Source organism: Triplophysa rosa, linkage group LG16, assembly GCF_024868665.1.
Source record: "Triplophysa rosa linkage group LG16, Trosa_1v2, whole genome shotgun sequence".
Taxonomy (NCBI): Eukaryota; Metazoa; Chordata; class Actinopteri; order Cypriniformes; family Nemacheilidae; genus Triplophysa; species Triplophysa rosa.
The window spans coordinates 23,565,552-23,585,224 of record NC_079905.1 but is presented as its reverse complement, the minus strand read 5'-3'; the positions used below and the strand labels follow the sequence as shown (position 1 = coordinate 23,585,224).

At 37.9% G+C, this 19,673-nt stretch overlaps 1 protein-coding gene and 1 pseudogene across 1 annotated transcript; both read right to left on the bottom strand.

The window, feature by feature from the left end:
• Positions 1–2,839: 2,839 nt before the first annotated feature.
• LOC130567042 (extracellular calcium-sensing receptor-like) lies at positions 2,840–6,126 on the bottom strand. The gene is made up of 6 exons (XM_057354927.1): positions 5,912–6,126; positions 5,505–5,796; positions 4,520–5,311; positions 4,137–4,364; positions 3,890–4,013; positions 2,840–3,735 (listed from the first exon to the last, which is right to left on the bottom strand). Exons 1-6 carry the CDS (start codon positions 6,124–6,126, stop codon positions 2,840–2,842), a joined length of 2,547 nt encoding a protein of 848 aa, XP_057210910.1.
• A 10,267-nt stretch (positions 6,127–16,393) lies between these two features.
• On the bottom strand, positions 16,394–19,665 carry LOC130567519 (extracellular calcium-sensing receptor-like; annotated as a pseudogene).
• Positions 19,666–19,673: the final 8 nt, after the last annotated feature.

Sequence of the window (19,673 nt, the reverse complement as noted above, 5' to 3'; positions counted from 1 at the left end):
TTAATCAAATGTATATTATAAATGAACGGTAAGGGAGCGTTTGGTATATTGCATAGAAGTTCAGTTTTATGCCCTGAACTTCTGGAACACTGAATGCAGAACACTTACAGTGTCTGTCTGCAAACGCATTAAATGCATAACCAAATAGGTATAGAATATTATATGATTTTCCAAATGCTCCAGTGCTATTATTGTTTTGATATGTACCGTTACTTGTAGTAAATATTATTTTAGAATAAAGCTAACTTAAGACACCAATCTAAATTGTTCGGTAATCAATTTAGTACTATTTTGACAATACTGTGTTTAGTGCACGACATGCATGAGGACCACATGAACTTGAGGATGTTGGCCTGTTTGGTCTGAATAACATGGTAGTTAAACTGACGTTTATATGTAGCCTACAAAGCATCCTAATGCCCCTGTTCATTTCTAATACACATTTGACTAATAATGTTGCATCAAATATATTAATATTGTTACCTGAGAACGTGGTGGATGCATCTTGCTTCGTTGAAAACGTCGAGTCACTTTCAACCAATAAGATGCCATGTAAGAGGTCGCGTTTTCATTGGCCCGCCGTGGAAGCCTATCCCTGATTGGTTGACTACTTTTGACAGCCTATAATGCCTGGAACACGCAGGAGGACCTCTCGAGAGCAAGAGTATCAAAGGATTCGTGGACGCAAGGCACGCATTTTGAGTGCGCACACGCTCACTGAGCGAGAGGAGAGAAAATTCATAAGAGAGCAGCGTATAATTGAAAGCGCGCGTCCAGTTTTGTGCACGAGCAAAGGAATTCGGCGTGCGAGCGGACAGATTCGCGCGCTCGTATGACAAGAATGCGCTTTCGCCTTGTAATAATGCGCTCGCGACATTTGTCATTATAATAACGCCATAATAGGGCACTAGGCACGAGTCCACAAGGGTACATGGGAGTGCATTTTGGGACAGACTTGAGGTCATCACACCGGAAAGAGCAAGCGGTGCTTTCTAATCTCTCTCGCGGTACTTTTTTGTCATTCGCTGATCAGTCTGCACAGCGCCGCGTGAAGTCGACCACTTGTTGTCCCATTGTTGTTATTTGGGACTGGAGCTTCCGTTTCTTATTGTTCAGTATTTCATATGTTGATATACCACCCGAGCATTATACAATAGATACTTATGTTTGTAATGCATTCATTTGTCATGACGTAAATGAAACTGCTTATGTATATGTATTTGTATACACTATTCTTCTGTATACACTTCTTAATATGCATATATGTTGTTATTTAATATTTCTCTATAATACAGAAGCTGTGTTGTTCAGCTTTACAGAGCCCAGAGACAACTAGATATGAATCTACAACAAAACATGGCTTATTACCTTAAGTAAGAAAATGCACTGCATTAAAAGTTTTTATTCTTGAATAGCTGGCTTAATAGAAAATAAATAAGCAATAATATGAATAAATAACTAATTAATAAATTAATTTTGAATTTTATCAAAACATACATTTAAAAATGTATCCGTCATGTTAACGTATATGTCTGACATCCACGACACTCCTCCCATCCGTTCTGTGATTGGGCGCTGTGATTGGGCGATTCCTGGGTAGGGGACTTCAGTGGAGTCTGCGTCAATCTGTGTTGCCAAGTCCGCTTATCATAAGCGACTTGGGCTTGTTTTTCTGTAAAGTCGTGTACAGATATTGGTAGTCGCGGGTCGCGTTTTTGGGGGGCTTGTATCTAAAGTGTAGTTGCTTATTTGGGCTTGTTCCCAGCTCCATAATAAGTTGCCAAGCAGATATTTTCTATATGTTATAAAAGTAGGAGTTTTCCCATACACACAGGAGACAGCAGAGTTGGACTGAGTCTAGTTTATTTAAGTCTTTTCTAACTCACTGATTTGTTTATCAGAGCAGGAGCCACTTTATTGCTGCACACTAAGATTGTCAATAATTTATCCTGTTTCTGGGTTATAGTTATTTAAAAATGGGATATTCTGCAGTCCGTGCAATAATAAATAAAGAATTTAAGAATTCAGGATATTTATTTGTGTGTGCAAATTTTAATAATCACAGGTTTACTGTGTAGCCTATATAATGCACTTGGTACATCAGTTTGATATCCCATCAGTTTTCTAATGTTAAATAATGTTAAAAGGTGGTTTAACTCCCTCTCGTGGTCATTGTCCTGAAGCTCAGGGGGGAGAAAAATAAATAAACTGTACCGTGTCTACAGTTTTGCAAAACTGCGCACAGTCCACATGGATGTAAATTGACAATCTGTGCCCAGTTTACTTGGCGAGAACGCGCAATTTAAATCCACGAGACCGCAAGTGCGCCATTTGGGACAGGGCCAGTGTCGTGGACAAATGCGGAAGTAGTGTCTAGCAAGCCACTAGCTTGTTTCGAGCAGACACTTATTTATGGATCACAATTATACGCAACATTTATAAAATTGTATTACTTTAACTAATCCGCTAACATGATATCTCGTTCCCGTCTGATTGGTGGCCATCAGCGGTGGAGTTGAAGACAACAGATCCCATCATTCCACGCTCCTCACAGTGTCATCAAGCTACGCCATTGTTGATGTTTTGATCGTGCGCCCTCTAGCGGCGGTTTCTACAAACTGTAGCTTTAAGCTATAGAGTAAAATTGAAAAAAATGGGTGGACATCTGCTTTAGCCTAGCTAGAAGATTGTTAATGTCCTTTTTATTTAAATATAATTAAATATACTGTATATATATTTTTCGATACAATTGCAATTTCCAATTTTTATTTTGTTTATTTAGTATCTTGCCTTATTTACTTTTTCATAAATACTCTTTATAAGGGAAATTCACAGATCATTATTTGCCCATCATGTGCTTCTTAGAATTTTTCTCTGGTTTGAGTAAAATCACATAGCATTTTGGGAGAAAGATGCAGAACAGCAAACCAAAACTAGAGGCTAAAATGGCAAATATCTCTACTGCCACAGTAAACTTTCCAGGAGAACTGACATAAGCTGGAATAAAAGCGATCCATACAGCACAGAATATGAGCATACTGAATGTGATGAATTTAGCTTCATTGAAGTTATCAGGCAGCTTCCGAGCCAGAAAAGCCAGAATGAAGCATAAGAGAGCAAGAAATCCTATATAACCTAAAACAGCCCAGAAGCCTAGAGCTGAGCCCACATTACACTCTAAAATGATCTTTTCCTTAAAGTAATCTAAATTTTTAAAGGGAAAAGGAGGTGATATTGTCAGCCAAAGTATACAGATAAGAACCTGTATAAGTGTAAAGGCAAGAACACTGAGTCTCTGTTGAAGAGGCCCAAACCATTTCATGACATTACTTCCTGGAAGTGTGGCCCTGAATGCCATTAACACAACTAATGTTTTACCCAGAACACAAGAGATACAGAGGACAAAAGTGATCCCAAACGCTGTGTGACGTAACATACAGGACCACTCAGTGGGGCGACCAATGAAAGTAAGTGAACAGAGAAAACACAGAGTCAATGAGAAGAGCAGCAGGAAGCTCAGCTCTGAGTTGTTGGCTTTTACTATGGGGGTGTATTTATATCTGAAAAAAATGATGGCAATTAAAATGGTAATGAATGCACCAACGACTGAAATTGTTGTGAGCAAAATTCCCATGATCTCTTCATAAGATAGATATTCAGTCTCCTTCTTAACACATCCATCCTTTTTCATATTTGACCAGTAGTCTTCATGGCACCGCAGACATGTCACAGAATCTGTTATGATGTGATAATAAGAAATAAAACATCTATCATGGCACCAAAAATCACAAAGATTTAGTATGTATTTTTTTACATTCAACTTTAAGGTAACTATGCAGATAGTTATAGCTATATTTATTTCAAGGCTTTTATATTCATTTATTTTTACCTGTCATGTTACTAATTTCACCTTCAGTACATGGTATGCAGTCATAACAACATATAGGTTTTCCTTTCTGTACAGCCTTCCTAGTGCCTGGAGGACAACTCTCACTGCACACAGACACCGGCACCTGCAACCCACAGATTTAAACTTTTATTATAATGCTGTTACACGTATTATCTTATTGTTTTATTCACATAAACAGTATAATCACATACACAATGCACTTAAATAACAAGTGCCGTAATCTCACCTTTGATTTATTATTTGTCCATATAATTGAAGCCATGTTCACTGACATACGATCTTTTTCTGGAAAATACGCATCATAAAGTCCAACAGGGACAAAATCATCATGTTTTATTTTACTTGGTTGCCAATTTATAATCTCATATTTTGCAACTGGATCTCCATTCTCATCAAAGTAAACATCCTCGCCATCTTTGGTTCTAAAACGCACTTTTCGTAGGTGCTTCAGAAACTGAAAGAGTTGACAGAATTTTTAAGAAATCTTACATCAAAATACCACATTTGCTAAATTATTTGATATTTAAACTGTTTGTCTGTTTAAAATCTTTAAAGATTTTTTGCAAACACAACATATGAATAATATAATTAGGAATAGTGTTAACGCACTGTTGAGGGATCAGGCTGTTTCTTTGTTTCACATTTGTCCGTGCAGCCCAGAAGGTCATGAAGTGCATGAGCTACAGCGTACACTCCTTTATACACATTACTGAAGATGGGCATGAGTGACATGTCTGTGAATGTGTTTTGCATGTCAGACAGTTCCTCTTTGCCTGAACATTCGGTTGTGAATGATGAATCGTTTTTATTGGAGTATTTACACTGAAACAGAGATTCCCAGAGCTCAGTGAAAATGGCACTTCCTGAAGACTTCAGTGGTTTTATATCTAGTATGAAATCTTTTAAACCTGTAACTTCATTTTTGGGAATAGCCAGCCCAACAGCCCCCTGCAAAATATGCTGTTTATCCATACTGGCAATGACTGAATCTGAGATCCAGCTTTCTGTGCCTACCCACTGAAATCCTGTAATATTGTGTTCAATAAGTTTATGCAACAGAAACTCCATCTCCCAGTGCACAAGAAATCCCACAATCACTCGAGAAGTAGAGCTTTTAATCTGTTCAATTATTCGCAGTACTTTATCTTCTGTGTACGTTCTGTAAATTGGAAGAGAATATTCCAGACAGATGCCCATCTGCTCAGCTACTTTAGTGAAAGTGGCCATTCCACTGTTTCCATAATCATCATCTGATCTTATGGCTCCTACCCAGGTCCAGCCAAAGTGTCTGACCAGTTCTGCCAATGCTCTACTTTGATAATAATCACTTGCAATAGTTCGAAGAAATGAAGGATATTTGATTTTGTCACTGAGACACTCACAGGTGGCATAATGACTGATCTGGAAGACAATGGTATTTTCCAAGATTTAACATTTCATAAGCAATGCATTAATTATATTACATTCACTACATTCAACAGCACTTATAATTTGGTGAAAGCATACAATACAATTTCATAAAAATACCACATGATGCACTACTATATGACTAATACTATATGACACCATTGACATTTGATGTATTTAAGCATACCAAGGGAATCTTAAGTGGTCCAATACTCCTTGTTATTACAATGCATGCTGATGAGGTTGTGTCTCCTATAATGGCTTGCACCTCTGCTTGCTTTGTGCACGGCCCTTCAACAGATGTTTTATCATGCCCATTGGCGAGGGCCATAGCTGCTTGAACCCCCACTGCCACAGAGCCGCATGTGTCATAGATCTTGTAGCCCAATGAGACCCCCGGAAGCAAAGTGGAACTGTTGTTAATTTCCTCTATAGCAAAGAGCATCGACTGTGCATACTGGAAATCTCTGAAATTAAGACTGGTTAAAAGAACCCAACAAAGAGTAAGCTGAAGTTATGAAATATTCTTGACTTTTTTTTCAAGAGCACTTCAATGCAGCCTAAAATATGCATTGTTTCTCAGGTTTTACTTACTTGATGCACTTCAGTGGAGGTGGTGTAATTGAATATGTTAGTTGTCTGACCTCCCAGCTGCTATGGAAGGAGAAAACCCCTCCAACTATGATGTCCCCATCTTTCCATAGCTTGGGGTATGTAGGCTCTCCTCGCAGATGACAGACAGTCTCATTAGCTTTAGAGAAAGTCATGATGGCTATTACCAAATGAAGGAGTGCAACAATTGGCTCCATTCACCCATTGAATAGATACTATAATACAGCTAATTGTAGGATGGATTTTGAAGTCTTTATAAGGATGAATCTGTTGATAATCTATTGGGAAATGACATTGGTGGACCTCACCTAAAGGAGGTGCCACCTTCTGACATAAACAGAATATGTTTGAAGGTTACAGATATATTTTTAACTGTGTTAACAAAACAATAAAAGTCAATGGAGTGTCCACGCCCTGATTAAAAAACATTTTATTCAATTATTTTAAATACAACCATTTACTTTTTAGAATAGCTCATTTTAGTCTGCTTAATTTATTATAGTGGGTTCAAGGTATATGTTTTTCATTTGTGTGTTCTCTGGGAATGAACCAATGACCTTTGTGCTGCTAATGCAATGCTCCATCAACTGAAGTAGAGGAATACGATTATTACATTTTATTGTCTTCAATTTCCTTGAAATCATTTGCAGAGAAGAAAAACTTTTTGTCATTGTTAATAATGTGCAAGTTAATTTGCAGAGAAATCAGCCAATGATTCTACAAAGTTATTTTGTTATAAATGTAATGCTGACTAATGTGGTACTTATTTATTTTTTTCGTATCCGTTTCATTTAGTTGCATTTTAATTCAATGTGGTAACTGTCCATGCACACATGCAACAATCTCATGGCACAGGGCTCTAGAATGCGACTACAATGGTCGCAAATGCGGTCGTTTTTTATAACCTGCAAGGTCAAATTTCACAGGGTCGCATTGGTGCGAGTTGCCCCGCCAAGTATTTATTTTAACATTTAATGTTATTTATGAGTGGTGAATGACGCGCTTGTGGTAAGTTTAGGAAAGAGCGAGCAGCAGGGCCGTTGCCAGAACTTAAAAAAAATTAAAAAAATAATGTCCCACAATTATATGCGTGTGCTCGTGCGGGGGTTTGATTGGTGGGGCAGAGTCGACTCTATTTGCACATATTTATTGACCAGTGAGTAGTGTTGCTTTCGTCAACGAAAATTATGACAAAATATGGTCGTCAACGAACCTTTATCACGTGACGAAAACGAGACGAGACGCAACGTAAATGCTGGTCATGTGACGATGACTATAATTAACTGTATAATGCAATATTGTTGACGAATAAAAACGAGACTAAATGTGGTTTACAAAATAAAACTATGCTACAATGTCTCTTCATTTTCGTTGACCAAAACGAGACGAGACGAAATGTTTTAACGTTATTTCGTCTGTTGCTTTAACCTAGATGCGGAGCGGAATCCTGCTATTTAAATGTCATCTGGCTGTTCTGCATGTCTGAGTGAATTATGTGCACAGTTTAACATACAACACGACTGATGGTCGAGGATTTATCTGCGTCTGCTCCGTATGAGGATATGAACACATCAACTTCATCTCCAGAGTTGCTCTGAGAGTTTATTTTACGAGCGTTTACTGTTTGAGTGAAGCTACCAGCAAACACAAAAACTCAAGCGTCTTCCCAAAGACCCGTCAATATAAAAGTCCCCTTAAATTGAACACTCAGACAAAAAATACTTTAGTGAACTATAATACTTTAAACCTCTCTAGCTCCAGTGCTATGTGCAAAAAAGTCTGCATTAATTCACTGCATTCTGTATGCTACTACAGGGCACTGAGGGCAGTCACTCTTTTCTTGTTGGTTCTTTGCAATGCTGGCAAATGTAACCTTCCAGTTGACTTGCGAAATCACTTCCATTTGTTTTATTAATAAAGGATATTGATATTGATTTTAATAGTCACACAGCAAGAAAAAGAAAATTTGTATAGGAAAAATATGCACCGAGAATTGTTTTATCATCGCATCGCAGCCCTCTGAATCGTAATCGAATCACATCGTGTCGTGCCTAGAGATTCCCACCCCTACCGATGGCCGTAAATTCAAATCAGACGTCTTCCGTGTCTGGAATCGATGTATTCTGAATCTGCAAGGTAACAATAATATAATAAGTTAACCTTGTTTGAAATGGGTTTGGCTAAAAGAAAATTTTGGTTTCGTCTATACTACTAGGTACTTATACTATATTGACTGGGTTAAATAGAATTGCATTACTAAAAAGAGACTAAAATACAATTTTCATTGACTAAAACTAGACTAAAATGTCATCAGTTTTCGTCGACTAAAACTAGACGAAAATAGTCATGGATAATTCTGACTAAAATAAGACTAAAATGCTCAGACTTTTAGTCGACTGAAACTTGACTAGACTAAAAAGAGTATGAACGTGACTAAAACTAATAAAAACTAAAATGACAGCTTGACACAAAGACTAGACTAAAACTAAAATTAAAACAGGCCGCCAAAAACAACACTACCAGTGAGCTGCTGTATGGTGAATTAAATGCGCTGTGGGTTTAATGAAGCTTAGGCTACTGCACAGAGAAGTCGCACATTTTGTTTATCATGCAAGTAAGTCCAACGGAGTTGGATGTATTTGGTTTCCTCTTTCTCTGCTGCTCGTGTACTCTCTGCTGTAGCTGTGCGTTGTGGTTAGAAGGGATACAGATAAGGCCGGAAGTAATGCAAAATCTCGCTATAAAATTACAATAAATTTCATTAGCTAACGCCTACACCAATAGCTACCCCAACCCTAAACCTAACCTTACAATAATAAAAAATAGTAATAAGCTGTTGTCAACGTGACAAAAATTATGCGGTATTGAAGTGCATAAGCAGCTTGACAAAAATAAAGGCCATCTTAAAAACTGCCACGACAAAAAAAAAAAAACATCTAATCAGCAAAGAGGTGAAAGCAGAATTCCATTCGCGAATGCATTTCGGTCCCTGATGGTTCGCAGGGGTTTCCGGGGGTTTCCCACTCGGTCTGTTGCGATTTTGTTCCGGAGGTTTCAACAGGAGATGGGTGTGAAAAATCGGAAAATCCTGGCAAAAACGGGATTTTGGAGTATTGACGGGTATGATAATAATCGGCATTGCTGCTTTTCCACGCTGGGAGCTACTAATGTTATCGGAGTCAAGGGTTTCAAAGATGATACCATGGTAAATTCTGGACAGGTAGGTACATGTTATGATTCGATTTTGATGGGTTTTGATGATGTTGCTTAGTTTGTGGACCTTTATGTATTACATCGTTACCCAGCGTCAAACGGAACTATGCTGCATCTAATCCCGTTTTATAGCTGTTGTTTACGTTACCGGTTTTCGCTATTTTAGTAACGTTATTTACTTTGTACTGAAACATGTTCTCATTAGTGAATGAGACATTATTTAATTGGAATTGATCCAAGAGCATCTGGTTTTTGTGCGTTCATGAGTTTTGGAGGAGGCGTGGCTTTGGACGGCGATTTGCATGGAGGGTGGGAGCATGGTTTCAGTGCTAGCAGGCTAAAGTTAGCATCTCACCAAATCATCTCTTCCGGGTTTCCCAAGATTTTAAAGTGAACAAGCTGTGTTCTAATCATGTGCATTTAAACCTTAATACATCACATTAGCGGTGTGTACAAGTATTAAGCATAAATGAATGCTTGACAAGTTTGGGTTTTATGCACGTATGACAATACATGTTTTTTGTCTGCGTTTTCACACCTGTGTATCGATTGCTTTGTTCCGAAACCGGGGCTTAAATCGCTACAATATTTAAATTTATTTTAGTTCGGTTCGCATTCACAAGGCAATATTTACAAACGGACCAAACGTTGTTAATAAAAGTCACGTGCGAGTAAACTCTCATTCGATTGGTCAGAGTGCATCTGTTTATTTTCCGGCCAGTAACGCGAGTGATAATGAGCGTCAGTTGCGCGTTGTCACGCGTATCTCACGGCGGAGCTCGGGAAGCATAAAAGAAGGAGAAGGATGAGAGAGAACCAGGCCTTGATTTTATGTTATGTTTTATTGTGTTTGTGTGGCCGGCAGTCGACTGTGAGGGAGCTGTCAGCACTTTACTTTCGTTTTGTTGTTTGTTTATTTTATTAAAAGTTTGGTTTAACGTTCGCCGGTTCCCGCTTCCTTCCTTCCTTACTTTGAACATTGTTACAGGGAGCCATTAGCAAAACAATCCCTTTTTCGTCACGCAACTTTACATAATTACCCATCATACATTGTGATACAGTCTGGTTCGTTGGTCAGTTGGGTCGGATGGCTTTCACACGTCTACCGAACCGCTCCAGAGTTCGTTTGCAATCGGGTCGAGACCACCTTGTTCAGGCGGTCTCGGAGCGATTGTTTTGGGGCGGATCCTAGCGCGATTGCCGTGTTCACATATGCCTAAACGAATCGAACCAAGAGAGAAAACGCACCAGGTTTCGAAACAAACCCTTATGTGTGAAAACGCCCTTTAGTCTAACCATCTTTAACTTGAGCCCAGTGGCAGAGCCAGAGGGGGATCCAAGATGGCACTGAACACCCCTGACATCCAATTGGCCACCCTGGGTGTCACCCCAAAATTTGATTCGCTACTTATGTTGATTGCCATCTGATTTCACCTTTCGTTGAACAACGCTTTTATTTTGACGTTCGGGGCCCATGCTTGCACGTGACGTCACCGCACACGAAATTCACTAGTTGAGAATGAGAACGGAAAAAAGTTGTGCGATGGATTGTACAGCGCGAAATCTGAGATTTATTTTTAAAGACTGACGAAAGAGAGAAAAGAAGCAAATGGACCGCTGCAATTTGCTATACAAATGGAATATTCAGAAGTACCCGCTTGCTTGCTAGCCATTTCAAGTCCGACCCAGCCAGGTACGGTTTTTTGTTGAACCATACCATTATAGTGTTATCTACCTATTTTCTAACGTTACACTTTTAAATGTTGTGTAAATGTAAAGTTTTCCCAGTGTTTTCTAACCTTAGATAAATATAAACAGTGTTGGGAGAGATCCTCTATTTCTTTTAACATTCTAAGCAGGTGTAGCTACTTCATACAAACTTTAGAAGGAAGAAATACGTTTCCCTCTTTAGCCTTGGCTTTAGGATTCCTAAACAACTTTTCATTGTGTAAATTTATGTTAGGCTCCATTAACAGATAGTAAATTGGTTCCCAACATAACACACATTGTTTACATCAGGGTCGGAAAATAACAGAGGCTTTGGAAAAAATGACAACAAGGTGAACAAATCGGCTCTCCAAGTTCAAGACAAAAGAGGAAAAATAGTTCATGCATAATAAAAAACTAGACATGACATTCGCAATCTAAATAAGATTTAGGTGAAAATGAACGAATGTGGATGACAGCTTCTTTGCTCTGCTACAGCTTTGAACATTACAGCCAATCAATTTCAGGGTATGAATATTCTGACCAATCAGAGGCGTTTAAATGATTCACCGGTGAAGAAGAGCTGTGCTGAAGTGCGTCACGCTCAAAAAGTTTATCATTAACCTCGAACAGATACGACGTAAGAAAGGGATTCATTAGTCAGACTCTTTACTGTATTACCTGAAGCCATTGAGTGTTTTAGTGATGTTGGATGTTCTTTGTTTGTTTTCTACATATTTCCCGTTTGAATAACTGCTTTTTATGTTCCTTAGAGAATCAAAAAAGCAATAAAACAGCAATACAGTAATTCATAAACGCTTCTCGGCTTGTTTTGTGTAGCATGTAAAGCCTGTGACAAGTGTTCATGTATCCTAATATCTGAAAGTAATAATCAAGATGACAACATCAAATTAAAGACACCTCTGGTGCTGCTTTGTTTCTGTTTAAATTAAACAAGTTATCAGGGTTAAGCTATGTTTTCAACATTTTCATTATTTATATTTTATTGTTTATTTCATCTACATACATTTAGAAGTAAATTTTCACTTGTACTTCTTATCAGCAATCCTAGAATTTATTTTTTTATAATTTGATACCAGGTCAGGGTTAAACACACATTTTCTGTCATGGTCTGTGGACCCCCTGAAGTAGCCTTGGCCACCCCTGGCCACCCCATATATAAAACTCTAGCTCCGCCACTGCTTGAGCCATAACATTTCTGTACTCCACCGTGACCCTGAATAGTTGAAAATTCGATGCTACGATAGGAGGAGCCCGATTCGACTACCAATCTCACAGTCGAATCTTCACAGAGGTGCTATGCAATGGGGATTAGACATGTGCCCGGTTAACCGCGGTTACCACTGAATCCTGCTGAAACCAAGCTGGCTGCGATAATGCAAGGTATCGATTACTTTATTGATGCGTAGCTTATCCGTGAAGTACATCTCTGGGATCAGTAGGAAATAGGGCTGTCACGATTATGAAATTTGATTGACGATTAATTGTCTAATAAATCATTGCGATTATGGCGATTAATTGTCTGTTTTAGGGCTTTGGCGATTATGATGATTAATTGTCTGTTTTTGAGCTTTGACATTTAATTCTCATTCATTTTTGATTCAGCAATTGAAATGACCATATTGTTCTGAATACAAGACTATGTTTTTTTCTTAGAAATACATCGGAAAAAATTGGGTCATCATATATTTAAGGTTTAGGCTTTTACCTGTCAATAATACAACCACCAAATACTTGTAAATGAAGTAAATTGATCAGGTGTGAATTGAAGCCACCATTAAAATACTATCAGTCATAGAAAAGCTTCTAGTCTGTTTTTTTCTCACTTGCAAGACTACAATAAAATTTTACTTGTGTGTTAATGAAATTTTGGTAGACTGGTTTTCACACTGAGATTTGCTTAAATAATATTACATTGTACTGCAGGTAATTTGTATATGTTTTAGTTATTTTTAAAGTGATTGTGTTGTGGTGGTACATTTTACAAGTATTACCATGCTTTAGTAACAATATATACACTAAAATATGCAATATGCAGATGCACTACAGCTCCCCCTAGTGTCTTCTATAGAGATGTGCGATAATTGCGATGATCCGAAATCATTGCGATGAGGTCAAACAATCGCGATGAGACGATTATTTAATAATCGTGACAGCCCTAGTAGGAAATGCTGCTCGATCTAAAAGCAGTGCGAGTTTGAGTCGCTTATAATGTGCATTTAAAAAAGCAACACCCGTCAAACATGATCATTATAAATATACTTTATTATCATGAAAATACCTGAGGAGGATTGAGGATCAGTGATAAAAACATGTCCTTAGGCATTTCCTAGAACTACGTGTGTTATGGTCTTCTTTTGCAGTGCGTATTTGGAGTTTCTGCACGAGAGCACCCTCCGGCTTTCGGATGCAGCAGCATTTTACCGTACTTCACGCACAGGTTGTGCATAAATCATATGTCTAATGGGGATCATGCCATTGTAGTTATATGGGCAGTGGCGTAGCAGATGGGCATGCACTGCCCCACCAAAGATATTATCTATTATGTAAAAAGAAATGGGACATTTTTAGAGTTGGGTACCGAACCCCCCGGAGCATATGAGCACAAGGTCTGGCTATGACCCAGCGCAGGATCGCGTCTCTCTGCGTCTTTTGTGTTGTGAGACCGATATAGAGAAGCAGCACGTTCCACACGCACCCGCAGACGATTCGTTTTTTGTACACCGTTTCCAAATGAATGAATTAACACTTCGTCTGTAGTGTTGTTTTTGGCGGCCTGTTTTAATTTTAGTTTTAGTCTAGTCTTTGTGTCAAGCTGTCATTTTAGTTTTTATTAGTTTTAGTCACGTTCATACTCTTTTAAGTCTAGTCTAGTTTTAGTCGACGAAAACTGATGACATTTTAGTCTAGTTTTAGTCGACGAAAACTGATGACATTTACTCTAGTTTTAGTCAATGAAAATTGTATTTTAGTCTCTTTTTAGTAATGCAATTCTATTTAACCCAGTCAATATAGTATAAGTACCTAGTAGTATAGATGAAACCAAAATTTTCTTTTAGCCAAACCCATTTCAAACAAGGTTATCTTATTATATTATTGTTACCTTATAGACTCAAGAATACATCCATTCCAGACACGGAAGATGCTCTGATTTGAATTTAAGGCCATCGGTAGGGGTGGGAATCTCTAGGCACGTCATGATGCGATTCTATTACGATTCAGAGGGCTGCGATGTGATGATAAAACGATTCTCGATGCATCTTTTTTCTATACAAATTTTCTTTTTCTTGCTGTGTGACTATTCAAATCAAAGTATTTGTAATTACCCAGACTGATTTTATTTCCAATATCCTTTATTAATAAATTAATAAAACAAATGGAAGTGATTTCGCAAGTCAACTGGAAGGTTACATTTGCCAGCATTGCAAAGAACCAACAGGAAAAGAGTGACTGCCCTCAGTGCCCTGTAGTAGCATACAGAATGCAGTAAATTAATGCAGACTTTCTTTGCACATAGCACTGGAGCTAGAGAGGTTTAAAGTTTGGTAGTACAGGCCAAACAGTAGGAGCACAAGTATAAATTGTCGGTTGTCATCATTTAAAAAAAAAAATTAATTTTAAAATTTTAAACTTTTATTTTGACGGGTCTTTGGGGAGATGCTTCAGTTTTTGTGTTTGCTGTTAGCTTCACTCAAACAGTAAACGCTTGTAAAATGAACTCTCAGAGCAAGTGTGGAGATGAAGTTCATGTGTTCATATCCTCATACAGTGCAGCGCAGATAAATCCTCGACCATCACTCGTGTTGTATGTTAAACTGTGCACATAATTCACTCAGAACAGCCAGATGACATTTAAACAACAGGATTCCGCTCTGCGTCTAGTTTAAAGCATCAGACGAAATAACGTTATAACATTTCGTCTCGTCTCGTTTTGGTCAACGAAAATGAAGAGTCATTTTAGCATAGTTTTTATTTTGTAAGCCACATTTAGTCTCGTTTTTATTCGTCAACAATATTGCATTATACATTTAATTATAGTCATCGTCACATGACCAGCATTTACGTTGCGTCTCGTCTCGTTTTCGTCATGTGATAAAGGTTCGTTGACGACCATATTTTATTTAGTCATAATTTTCGTTGACGAAAGCAACACTATTTGTCTGTAAATGCACGTGGTTCGTTACTTTGCGCTGCATGGTACGAAAAAATAAAGTAAAATGTAGCAAGAACAGCGCAGACTTTTCAAACTTGTCATTCTCTGCACTGAAACCAAGCGTGTGGGTCAAGAGGACTGAGAATGAGTGTGCAGGAAAAAAAGTTCATTATTATCAAGTAGTTTTAAAAATAGAGGCGAGATCTGGTCTAGTATTGTATGGCACAGCATTGTTACGTGATGTTTAAGGAAAATGTCCATTCATTTTACTATTTGTGGCTTGTGCTTTGAATATATGTTCCCCTGCATTTCAGACATTTTACCTAAACACATTTATTTTGCACATTGCGACTTGAATCTGGCTTATTTCAGATTTTTTTATTATAAAGGTATATTCTGTTCTAAACAAATTCTGTAAACTAATGTTTGATTGTTTTTTGGTGCATAAATGTTGCGCTGCACTTTGCACTGTACCCTTGTTAACCACCTGGTGTTGTCCCCACATGAGCGCGCACGCACGCACACACACACGCGTGCGATTATAGGCAAGACGTGACAATTCTGATTCGACTATGTAAATCCTTAGTCGAGGCCACCCATCAAGTATTGGAATTAGTTGAGAAATGAAATCGTTATTGTGTTTATATGCAGAAAACCGCAGCTCCACCATTCACTTGTGTGTGTGTGTGTGTGTTTATAGTCTGCTTTTGCCCTGACCAGTATGGCGGGTGGCGTTGATGTACGATCCAGCGGACAATGGTGCGTCTAGGTATTATGTTGGGTTCACACCAAATGCAAACAATCACGTTCCACGCTCTTTATTACTCGCGGGAAAAGTTCGTTATTTTCACATGAGTGACGCAATCTGACATATTTTTATGAAGTTTGTCAATTGATTCTGAAACGTCCACGCCGAGTTTCCCCTATCCCTACAAATGAGCATTCTCATAAAATAGTTGGCTGGCTAATGTAGTTTAGATTAAAGTAAATAAAAACAATTCCATTCAATAACAGAAAGACAAATAGTGAACCCTGAAAATTAATGTTGAAGAAGAGTGTATCCGTAAATGATTTCTATGGTCTGATACTTTATTTAGTTAAAATGAGGTAAACTACCCAAAGCTACAATATGAAGGACTTACAGTATATAAGATTCCTGCTGAAAATTAAGCTATAGAGTAAACTTGAAAAAAATGGGTGGACATCTGCTTAAGCCTAGCTAGAAGATTGTTAATGTCCCTTTTTATTTAAATATATTTGTTTTTTTCAATACAATTGCAATTTCCATGTTGTTTTTTTATTTTATTTATTTATTATCTTGCTTTATCATTACTTTTTCATAAATACTCTTTATAAGGGCAATTCACAGATCAAAATTTGTTCATCATGTGCTTTTTAGAATTTTTCTCTGGTTTGAGTAAAATCACATAGCATTTTGGGAGAAAGATGCAGAACAGCAAACCAAAACTAGAGGCTAAAATAGCAAATATCTCTACTGCCACAGTAAACTTTCCAGGAGAACTGACATAAGCTGGAATAAATGTGATCCATACAGCACAGAATATGAGCATACTGAATGTGATGAATTTAGCTTCATTGAAGTTATCAGGCAGCTTCCGAGCCAGAAAAGCCAGAATGAAGCATAAGAGAGCAAGAAATCCTATATAACCTAAAACAGCCCAGAAGCCTAGAGCTGAGCCCACATTACACTCTAAAATGATCTTTTCCTTTAATTAATCTAAATTTTTAAAGGGAAAAGGAGGTGATATTGTCAGCCAAAGTATACAGATAAGAACCTGTATAAGTGTAAAGGCAAGAACACTGAGTTTCTGTTGAAGAGGCCCAAACCATTTCATGACATTACTTCCTGGAAGTGTGGCCCTGAATGCCATTAACACAACTATTGTTTTTCCCAGAACACAAGAGATACAGAGGACAAAAGTGATCCCAAACGCTGTGTGACGTAACATACAGGACCACTCAGTGGGGCGACCAATGAAAGTAAGTGAACAGAGAAAACACAGAGTCAATGAGAAGAGCAGCAGGAAGCTCAGCTCTGAGTTGTTGGCTTTTACTATGGGGGTGTATTTATATCTGAAAAAAATGATGGCAATTTAAATTGTAATGAATGCACCAACGACTGAAATTGTTGTGAGCAAAATTCCCATGATCTCTTCATAAGATAGATATTCAGTCTCCTTCTTAACACATCCATCCTTTTTCATATTTGACCAGTAGTCTTCATGGCACCGCAGACATGTCACAGAATCTGTTATGATGTGATAATAAGAAATAAAACATCTATCATGGCACCAAAAATCACAAAGATTTAGTATGTATTTTTTTACATTCAACTTTAAGGTAACTATGCAGATAGTTATAGCTATATTTATTTCAAGGCTTTTATATTCATTTATTTTTACCTGTCATGTTACTAATTTCACCTTCAGTACATGGTATGCAGTCATAACAACATATAGGTTTTCCTTTCTGTACAGCCTTCCTAGTGCCTGGAGGACAACTCTCACTGCACACAGACACCGGCACCTGCAACCCACAGATTTAAACTTTTATTATAATGCTGTTACACGTATTATCTTATTGTTTTATTCACATAAACAGTATAATCACATACACAATGCACTTAAATAACAAGTGCCGTAATCTCACCTTTGATTTATTATTTGTCCATATAATTGAAGCCATGTTCACTGACATACGATCTTTTTCTGGAAAATACGCATCATAAAGTCCAACAGGGACAAAATCATCATGTTTTATTTTACTTGGTTGCCAATTTATAATCTCATATTTTGCAACTGGATCTCCATTCTCATCAAAGTAAACATCCTCGCCATCTTTGGTTTTAAAACGCACTTTTCGTAGGTGCTTCAGAAACTGAAAGAGTTGACAGAATTTTTAAGAAATCTTACATCAAAATACCACATTTGCTAAATTATTTGATATTTAAACTGTTTGTCTGTTTAAAATCTTTAAAGATTTTTTGCAAACACAACATATGAATAATATAATTAGGAATAGTGTTAACGCACTGTTGAGGGATCAGGCTGTTTCTTTGTTTCACATTTGTCCGTGCAGCCCAGAAGGTCATGAAGTGCATGAGCTACAGCGTACACTCCTTTATACACATTACTGAAGATGGGCATGAGTGACATTTCTGTGAATGTGTTTTGCATGTCAGACAGTTCCTCTTTGCCTGAACATTCGGTTGTGAATGATGAATCGTTTTTATTGGAGTATTTACACTGAAACAGAGATTCCCAGAGCTCAGTGAAAATGGCACTTCCTGAAGACTTCAGTGGTTTTATATCTAGTATGAAATCTTTTAAACCTGTAACTTCATTTTTGGGAATAGCCAGCCCAACAGCCCCCTGCAAAATATGTTGTTTATCCATACTGGCAATGACTGAATCTGAGATCCAGCTTTCTGTGCCTACCCACTGAAATCCTGTAATATTGTGTTCAATAAGTTTATGCAACAGAAACTCCATCTCCCAGTGCACAAGAAATCCCACAATCACTCGAGAAGTAGAGCTTTTAATCTGTTCAATTATTCGCAGTACTTTATCTTCTGTGTACGTTCTGTAAATTGGAAGTGAATATTCCAGACAGATGCCCATCTGCTCTGCTACTTTAGTGAAAGTGGCCATTCCACTGTTTCCATAATCATCATCTGATCTTATGGCTCCTACCCAGGTCCAGCCAAAGTGTCTGACCAGTTCTGCCAATGCTCTACTTTGATAATAATCACTTGCAATAGTTCGAAGAAATGAAGGATATTTGATTTTGTCACTGAGACACTCACAGGTGGCATAATGACTGATCTTGAAGACAATGGTATTTTCCAAGATTTAACATTTCATAAGCAATGCATTAATTATATTACATTCACTACATTCAACAGCACTTATAATTTGGTGAAAGTATACAATACAATTTCATAAAAATACCACATGATGCACTACTATATGATTAATACTATATGACACCTTTGATATTTGATGTATTTAAGCATACCAAGGGAATCTTAAGTGGTCCAATACTCCTTGTTATTTCAATGCATGCTGATGAGGTTGTGTCTCCTATAATGGCTTGCACCTCTGCTTGCTTTGTGCACGGCCCTTCAACAGATGTTTTATCATGCCCATTGGCGAGGGCCATAGCTGCTTGAACCCCCACTGCCACAGAGCCGCATGTGTCATAGATCTTGTAGCCCAATGAGACCCCCGGAAGCAAAGTGGAACTGTTGTTAATTTCCTCTATAGCAAAGAGCATCGACTGTGCATACTGGAAATCTCTGAAATTAAGACTGGTTAAAAGAACCCAACAAAGAGTAAGCTGAAGTTATGAAATATTCTTGACTTTTTTTTCAAGAGCACTTCAATGCAGCCTAAAATATGCATTGTTTCTCAGGTTTTACTTACTTGATGCACTTCAGTGGAGGTGGTGTAATTGAATATGTTAGTTGTCTGACCTCCCAGCTGCTATGGAAGGAGAAAACCCCTCCAACTATGATGTCCCCATTTTTCCATAGCTTGGGGTATGTAGGCTCTCCTCGCAGATGACAGACAGTCTCATTAGCTTTAGAGAAAGTCATGATGGCTATTACCAAATGAAGGAGTGCAACAA